At 39.3% G+C, this 9,617-nt stretch overlaps 1 protein-coding gene across 1 annotated transcript in view; it reads right to left on the bottom strand.

Moving 5' to 3' along the window:
- Nucleotides 1-1,276: 1,276 nt before the first annotated feature.
- fam20b (FAM20B glycosaminoglycan xylosylkinase) overlaps nt 1,277-9,617 on the bottom strand; it is a 15,735-nt gene continuing 7,394 nt past the window's right edge. Inside the window, exons 6-9 of the mRNA XM_035653173.1 lie at nt 8,375-8,546; nt 3,707-3,898; nt 2,446-2,505; nt 1,277-2,354 (exon numbers count right to left, since the gene is read on the bottom strand). Of these exons, the coding sequence (XP_035509066.1) occupies nt 2,123-2,354; nt 2,446-2,505; nt 3,707-3,898; nt 8,375-8,546 (656 nt within the window). The 3' untranslated portion in view covers nt 1,277-2,122. The remainder of the gene's footprint in view (nt 2,355-2,445; nt 2,506-3,706; nt 3,899-8,374; nt 8,547-9,617) is intronic.

The raw sequence follows: 9,617 nt of genomic DNA, 5'->3' as shown, positions 1-9,617 counted from the left end.
GGGGGGGGGGGGGGGCTGCCACATGGTTTCATAGTGATGTTTCTGTGGGTATAGCAAAACAAGAAAACTAAAGAGTAAGAGTATACACTTACACCAGGGTTAACAAGCAAGATGAAGTAAATGTCAAGTGATAAGGATAAACTCCTGTGGTGAATGATTGTCTGTAACAAAAGTAAATGGGGAAGTCCATCATCAAAAGTACTGTAACAACACTTAGAACCGTTCACAGCTCACAAATATTCATTCAAGAGTTTTTCGGACAAGCTTTCAATTTCAGCTGACAGACAAACATCAAGAGGAAAAGGATTAGGAAAGTTTGAGTTTGTGGAAGAAAAGTGTTATCTGATTAATCATCAGCAGCCCACACACATCCTTTTACACTGCGCTGTGAACATGATGTGAAAAAAGTGGCAAATGCTCAACTGCGTTATAAGATTGGCTCCAACCTACAATTACATTAAGGTAAGAAGTTGAAAGTCAGGATATCATTCAGACATGTGTCTGCTTACAGTTCAGTTTCAGACAGCTGTTCACAATGAAGGAGCAGAGCTCAAGACAGCTGGATGTTGCCAATGTACACACAGCTGTGCAAACCACTACTGAAAACACCTACCCACCTCAATCATCGAAGACTTATGTCCAAAAAAAGAAAAAAAAAAAAAGAAAAACCCCAACATGGGTGTTACTTTGTTGTGAGGTGCATTAGCACATCACACACCCTTCAGTACTTAAATTATGAAAATTAAACCAACCTCTAATTCAATTTAAGGGCAAAAATGTGACAGTGGGACACGCCACCTGTTTGAGACAATCTCAGTTAATGGAAAAAAGCACAGTATAAAGAATGGCCTTTTGTAATCAGACGTCTGACTAATATGCAGAGAAAACCAGTTCCTGTTGCCTTAAATTTGAGCTAAATTTAGCACATGAGAGGTGAGTCAAATTTGGAAAAACGAAAACAAAATTTTACAGAAAGTGAGACGATGAAGAGATGAAAACTAAAACTACTTATTATAAACTGAACTATAACCGGTGTTCCAGATATGACCTGTAAAGGCATCGCAGATCCAATCTGACTAAAACAAAAATACGAGCAACTAAATGCCACTAAAAGTAAGACTAAAGTGAAAGTCCCTTCCAACATGAGGTGCATGAACACTGCACCACATCAAACCAAAGCGTTTTTTTTATAGTAGCAGTGACTGCACCATCGCAGACTTTGTGCTTTTTTAGTGGTAAACACAGGGGGGAAAAGATGACTGCAGGAGAACCACAATTAAATAGATCATAGTTTAATGCTGAACATAAACCCACACACCCAACCTCTGTGTCCCCTCACTTCAAGTCTGTCATGTCAGTAGCTTTCTTATTTACGGCACAATATGGCACTCTTCCATACACACGCGCACGCACGCACGCACGCACACACACTTAAGTTTATTTAATATTATAATCCACAAATTTATATTCTTTCATTTCAGAATTTTATGTCACTACTTACTTAAATATGTACACAATTATGGGGTAGGGCTGAGTTATTTCTCTTTTCCTTACAATCAAAGTTCAGTTTCGATTCAAAGGGGAAAAAAATCGTTCAGTTCTAAAATGGATTTAATTTTCTGTTAATTCAATAGGAATCTACTTTTCAGTTTTGTGGACTGTAAGCTCCAAACCGTCCTGAAACAGGACACGTTTCACCAACATGTTGGTGGCTCTTATTCACCTCCTCTCCGGCCCTGTTGAGTGTCTACAGCTCTTTCCTCCTTATCTGGACAGCGAGGGAGAATTTGGCACAAGGCAGGAGTATTGTCATAACCAGTAGTAATAGATGGAGGGCTTCTTACAGTCCATTAGTGTACAACAATCCTGAGAAAAAGTTTATTGAGTTGAAGGTGGCACCGCTTTGAATCCAGCGATTCCCTTTTTCCAGTCTTATCAGAGTGTCAAATAAGGAAAGGACAAGGAGGAAAGAAATATGCAGTCTTTGTTCCACCCTGTCGATCCATTTACTCACTCTGCATCTCTTTCTTTAACACCAGGGCTTATCTACTTCCTCTTCTCCAGGCTCGGGAAGTAAAGTCCTGGCTGTTCCTGTTCCTCTGTTTACTCCTGTACCCTGTGTCTAGGGATGTGGGAGGTTCATTCGGTCCTCTATTAGAGTGTTGTCGGGACCTTGTGCCTCCATACACTGCTTGACAGTTGCTATGACTCCAGACAGACGCCTGTCCAGAGCTGCGAGGTGTGGCTCAGCCAGGACCGGGTGGATGGGGTCAAATGCCAGTGCCTGCCGCATAGCTGAACTCAGAGCTCCACTTCTCAGCAAGTTTAACCTATTCCATGTGGACACACGAACCCTGTCAAGAAAAAGCAAGAAATATTAGAGTAAAAAACAATTCTCATAAAAAATGTCAAGAACTGAGATTTGATCATTTCCTGAGTACTCACATGCAGCACTGATAGAGTGGTGCGAGGATACTTCGCTCATCCAGAGCTGCATTTCCAAAGCTGCACACAGAAAAAAACAAATTACAATTCAAAATTGTAATTGAAGAAGGGGGGCCCTGCGCATGTCCGGCCGTGTCATGCTCCAGCGTGTCACGCACACACTACACTGCGAAACTTGCATGGAAAGCACAATTATTGCTATACGAGGCTTACTGCCTGTTGCCAGCAGGTAGCGCTATGAATATGAATATGTGATCATGATGGACTCTTATCAAACGTGAACTTTGGTGCAGATTGGATGATGTACACTGAAGTTACGACAACATCCTGTTTAATGGTGAAGTGTCCATATTCAACGCTACGCCAAGGAAACGCCGGTTGATGAAACCACGCCCACAACGTTTCATCATGACAGCACTTACCAAATTTAAAGTTGATCCGATCAACACTCTAGGAGGAGTTTGTTGCAATTTCCTGAAAACTCAGGCATGACTTAAGTTTTCCATTTATTGTCTAGTGCTGATGGCAGCATGATGTGACACTGACAGTTAGGAAATAACTGAACTTGAGGAAGCAGTGAGCAACAATCTGCTGCTTTCAGGCTGAACTTAAAGTCTTTTCTCAGATAGAAAAAAAATTCTATATGAAACTGAAAATGTTAATAGGCTGTTTTTTATTTAATTAAATATATGAACATGGTATATATCTCAATTGTGCATACTAAAAAAGGTTCTTGGAATCCCTTACTTAACCTCATCCTGCCAACTGTGATTAATTCTCGAAAAATGTAAGACGTGAAGATGTTTCCACTGTTGGTTTGATCACCAAAAACAAAATAACTTCAAAGAGGGATTAACAGCTCTATCTCCTCGCTTCATAGAAGTGGATGTTCACCGTGAGTCAGCAGTAAAGTAGTTTCAGTGGCGATAAGTGAGTTCTTGAAAAAGATGAGCATGCTGGAAAATTTCAAAACAAACTGCAACTGAAAACGAAAATGAAAATAAATTAATAATAAATAAAACTATATAGATATTCCTGATTGTTTAATGTCAGAGCTGTGAGTGTGAGGGAGCGTGTCCTGACATGTTTGTACAAATACTTAGATGTTTAAGACACGTCTCTATGAACCCTCAAGTACCGTTTGTATTAAGGAATACAAGAACACTGGATGTAGCTTTGTCAAGCTAACACACAATGTGGTGTTACTACATAATGTGTTGTTACAAGGACAAATTAATTGATCTTGACATTAACCACTCACCTCTTTGCGTTGTCGAGCAGGATGAGCATGCTGGCGCCGCCGTCATCCTGGAAACTCTCATAGTGATGGCGATCCGCGTTCCCAATGAGATAGTCAAATATGGCTGTGTCGATGACGTCCAGCAGCCTCGGCCCTGCATCATACGGAGGCATTTTCTTCACCGCCTCACAGTAACTCTCATCGTACTCCCACCTGGATGATTAACACACACAAACATCCATTGATATCATCATCATTAGAATCAGCAAGTTATTTATTTGAGCTGCATTCAGTATGCTTTTTTTGTATGTGTGTGTGAGGGAGGGAAAGTCCTCTTTCTTGAATACATGTGTAATCTATATCCATACAGGACTTCTGTTAGCTTCACTCTACCATTACAACATCATCCCGGCATTCTGCAGAGACAGTCAAGACCCTCATGATCTAAAGCCAAGCAAATTGCTTAATAAACTTCAAACTATGTCTGAACAGACCAGGCATTTGTTCAATATAATATCTCACTATTTATAATTCCTTCAACAATCTGGAATCACCAACGGGATCCCAGTACAAACACATACTCTGGTTGAGGAAACCTTAGTCAATGCTTGTCTGACCTAAACAATTCTGGCGTCCTATCTTGCATAGATCCTTTCTTGCATTACTGTAGATAATCTTTTGAACTTTGTAATGCAGCTGAACTGAAACTCTGATGACACTGTTTTCAGTAAAGAAGTGAAGTGAAATTCTGTCTAAATTCACTCCTCAGTTATTCTGTAAAGACAACTTTTGCGTTATATTTAATGACTACTGAGTGAGCTTGCATTGTTAATATCAAGGCAAATACTCTCTGCTAAGGTCAATATAATGTGCTGATATATATAAACCAATGAGAACGATAAGAGGAAGGCTGTGTCTACTACACTACTTATAATAGAGACTAAACAAATGCACTATATAATCCCACCAAATGTACATAACCACAACTGACACACTGTATAATGACATTCTGGTCGTCTGTTTTAACATCATGTTAGCTTGTTGGCCAAAATGTTCATTAACATGATGCAATCCATTACTACTAGAGCACACCTGCTCTGCTAAACATAATGATAAATACATCTTTATTTGACAGCAACACTTAGGACTTGTCAGCATAGTTTAACCACCGAACTTACCGACAATGAACTACCACTTGCTGAGTACAGCACTATTGTGATGACACAGTACAGTTTCGTTGTGGAACAATACAGCACAGAAACCTGCTCTTTAAGCTCAGTGTAGCTCTTAAATGATATTCAGGAGTAAAAGTAGTTGGTAACGTTTTATTGTTAAGGTCTGTAATTTCCATTAAGTTTCCTTTCTCTCTCAGCACGCAGGCTGAGAAACTGAAAAAAGTGACGCGTTCTATCTGTCAACCTCCTCTGCTCCATTTCAGTACTATGGACAGCGGCGCACTTAAACACGAACCTCCTAGTTAAGCTTTATCGTTTCACCATTTCACAGCACAAACGCCCACTTGTCTATATAACACATGTCACTGAACTGAACTCGATGAGTAAGTGACTGAGTAAATGCAATGGAGATCGGACCTTGTAATCCTGTAAGTGGTGCTACGTAACCAATCAGAGCGAGGCATTACATACCGGTAGCAGGTGAAGAGCATTAGTTAATGAATGGGGAGGCTGTGGTCAGAACGAGCCAAAGTTGTTTTTAACATCTATATTCAACGTAAACACTTAAAAATGAATGGTTTCATTTAATAACGTGTTGAATGAAAGCTTTAAACACAGAACTGGTGAGTGCTGTTCATGCTATCCCTGTTAGCCTAATGCTATGCCTCAGCTCTGTATTGAACCACCTGTTACAGTCTTTTTCCTCATATCGTTATTAGAACTGCTGTTAATCACGCAGCGGTGACCTTGTATAATGTGTTGTTATAGCGTTTTATGCTCAATGTGTTAATGTACTGTTAAGCAACTAACTGTAAAATACACAGTGTGGGGCAAAGTATACAAAAAGTAGTAGTAGTCGACTTTTTGGTTACATTTACAAGTATAGAATATATACTATAGTTACTGGTTGTCAAAGCAGATTCAGGCCTTGTCTGCTTATACAGGCCAGGTTTCGGGTATGGAAGAGATGGCGAGTTAATAGAACCGAACAACCAAGAGTCAACTTTCCTTAGTACTAAGATTGTTCCTGTTACAGTCATCACATCCCTGTCAGTGTGGCAGGCTACATGATGGAGCCTCACACGACTCACACCTCTCCAGTTCACTCCCACAGCCAGCACATTCCCATTCCCATTCCCCTCTCTGACTTTGACTACAACTAAACACTGACTACCTTACTGCTTGGGCTGCTTCCTCTGTGCTGGGATCTACATTGAAAGACACTTGTAGTGCTGTGGATGGGTGCCGATTGGTTCATGTGTTGGGTTCTTAATTGGTTTTTAGATTGTTTTGTGTAAAATGTTTTACTCAACTTCATCTGTCTCTTGTTCCCTCAGGGCAGATTTAAAATGGTAACTTATAAATAATAGAGAAAAAGAAAGGTATGGAAGATTTAATTTAAACTGAAATATCTGTATGGCCATGATTTTTTTATATCTAATTTATTTATAAATTATGTTTATTATTTTCCCCTTTCTCTACAAAATATATGGTACCTGTTTTTTATAACAGCCTCTAGTTTCCTGAGTAATCATGTAATACTGTCATCAGTGTAATCATTCCTCCTAACCCTATCAAGTCTTCTGAGCGCCAGCTTGATATTTACAGTACGTACCGTGAGGATATTCCACATTTAGCTGTGGGGCTTGCAGTAATTATCATTTTATCATATCATCATCAATCATTATTATATTTTTGATAGTCACAAAGGAGGTGACAGATCCAATATTCTGATCCGATTACTGTAAGATAAATTAGGCTAAATTAGGATGTGTGTGTGTGTAAGTGTTGTATGTCTATATCTTGTATTACTCTTACCTACCTTTTATTGCCCTTTCATATTATTGCATGCAAATAAAGCCACTTGAATTGAATTTTAAAGGGGAGAGAGAAAATAGAAAAAGAGAAGAAAATAAGAGCAACTGGGGTTTGCAATGACTGTGTCTTACCTTGTCTTTTATCATGTGCCAACTGAGACTGAAATAAGTTAGTTTCATCTTCACTTTGGACTGACTTCATACCACATTCTGTTCACTGACATTGTGTATTTCACCACACCTATGATTCTGTATCTGGAGCCTATGTTTGTTGAGAGATGGAAAAGGTAACAGCTGTTTCTAAGCGCCTCTCCCTGCTCATTGAGTGTTTATTGTGAATAGAAATAATGCTTTGTTTGTGATGACAGTTTTAAATAGTCCTAACAGCTAGCACCTAGCTGTTAAGAGTAGGTGCTAGCAGCTGTTAGCTGCTGTGCTCCAGTTACTGTGGATAAATAACATTCAGATCAGTCCTCATCATTTAAGGAAACAGCTATTCCAGCTGCAACTTGAGGTGACTGCACGTTTTCTCTTGATAAATGATCTCATTATCTTGAGAGAACAGCCTTTAGTTTTCTTAAGATAAGAAAGATAAATTATCTCGTTAACTAAAGTAACTAAAGGAAACAAGCAATGTTATTCAAGGATAGAAAAACAATTTGTTTCATTTAATCCATGACTGTTTAGGGTTTCCGTACGTACCTTAGAATGAGCCGTTTTAATCTACAGAGGGAGCAGGTCCTCTTCTAAAGAGGTCGCCATGTTGAATCGCCATGTTTCTAACCCAGAATGAAAAAACCAAACACTGGCTCTAAATACGGCCTTTGGTATTTTTTGCGAGTTCCGTGGCCACCGTAGTTTTTCCTACGTTTGGAAAGCTGAGTTGTGTTTAAATGGTTGCAATCTGCAACTTCACTGCTAGATGCCATTAAATCCTCAACAATGTTTAAGGTTTTTACTTTGAATTATTGACAAGAAATCATTTAAATGATGCATTAATAAACTCAAAGTTACTGGCTACCAAGGATCAAGCAATAGAGCCTGAATGGAACTGATGACTCTGTCCTTTACATTTTCTCAGTTATCTCATCAAAGCATCTAACCTGCCTAAAATACATGACAACGAAGTATCCTAAAAAAAACCCACTCATAAGTCACTGGAAAGAGAGGGATTCAAATCCCATGAATTCAGATGAATGTTTAAAACATTTTAATACTATAAATTCAGTGGTATTTAAATTTCACAAATATTATTTTTGCTAATGAAATGTACTACCACCACTAACTATTGCAGCTTTCATTTGCAGAGATAATGACTCTCTTTCACTCTGCTGCCACACCACATTTTGATGCCCATCATAAACCACTCCGGCACTAAATGATAAGATAACATATTCATATCATACTCAAACCTTCACTAGCACTCCCACCATTTTAAGTTTTTCTCAGAATTAAGGAGTAGGTGGAGTGTCATTACAGAAAATACAGGTCAGTCAGTCTCTTTATAACCTTAAACCTTAAATACCATCATGGTGGAAGAGCTGACACTCAGCATCAGCAGAGCAACATTTCCATTACCTTTTGATACACATCAATAACAATAATGCAGTCAGGTCATGGGATTTTCCATAACTTTAAAAAGAAAATAAAAGCAATAAAACAACTTTACAGATACTCTTTTGGATTCAAGCACCCACCTGGCCAGTTTCCCCTCTCTGTATGTGCGTCCCCAGGGGTGTCTGTGTTTCTGCAACGGCCAGACGTCTGGCAGCCAAAGGGTTAACGATCCCTCCATGATCTCTCCCTCTGCACACGCTGGCTCGCTCTCCCGACAGTAATAACACTTTCCATAGAAACATGTATTATTACCTGGAGAGAGAAAGAAAAGGGTACCAATAAAAATAAATGAATGTATGATTATCCCCCATTCTTCCTCGCAAAACTCTAATAGTTCTGCAATATTCTTGGGTCGTCTTGTATGTACCCACAGATTTTAACCTGTGCAATGTTTCCTGTGCGACTGCCTGCAGTACAACCCCTAAGTATGATAGATCCACCCCAGTGCTTTAAGGCAAGGTGTTCTTTTAATGAAATGCTCCTTTTTTCCCCCCAAACATACCTTTGCTGATTGTAAAGTTTTATTTTAACTTCATCTGCCCACCGCACTTTTTTCTAAAAATGTTGTGTTGCATACTTCTAACACTTGATTTTATGACGTGGACCTAAGTATTTCTTCTTCTTCCATAAAAGTCTTGTTAGGACCAAACGGGGCAAAATCCTTCAGGTTTTTTGCAATCTCAGGTTGATTTTCCTTTCTGACCAGCATACGAGCAGTTCTAACAGAGTTTTCTGGATCTTCCAGATTTCATCTTGACCTCCACAGTTACCCTAAACTCTAAACTCTAATCTCTTAATTACATTTTGCACTCTTGAAACCGCAAGCTGACCACGCTTTGCTATCTTCTGGTAGCCTTCTCTTATATTGGAGGCATCAATGGACATCAATAACTTTCATGTTCAGAGTCTTACACAGCTGCTTAGAAGAACCCATATTTGCTGAGTGTTCGCACGAGGTTTGCACACTCAGTATCTGTAAAGCTCTGAAATTGTCACGAGCTGACGCTTCCTCACAACCATCACAACTGTTGACATGCCTCAGGCCTAAGGAGCTGATTAAGGTCTAAAACCAATCCGAGACTGCAGAACTCTTGTGGCACATGCCACAAAAATGTTTACATTTTTGTTTAATTTATGACTTAACACATTTATGCATTAATAGTTGCTTGAGTACTGCTATACAAATGTCTTTGAACTCTGCAACTACACACCTGTGAAGATTAGTGACACTACTGCGTTGATAAAATCTGTCCACAGATAGACAGAAACATAAACACCTGCTAAATACTTAAAACCGCCTCTGTGGTAGTTCCCGCTACAGTA

The sequence above is a fragment of the Morone saxatilis genome, unplaced genomic scaffold, assembly GCF_004916995.1.
Source record: "Morone saxatilis isolate NCDOM2014 unplaced genomic scaffold, NCSU_SB_2.0 Contig12, whole genome shotgun sequence".
Taxonomy (NCBI): domain Eukaryota; kingdom Metazoa; phylum Chordata; class Actinopteri; family Moronidae; genus Morone; species Morone saxatilis.
The sequence above is the reverse complement of the archived record's forward strand: the minus strand, read 5'-3'. Positions and strand labels throughout refer to the sequence as shown.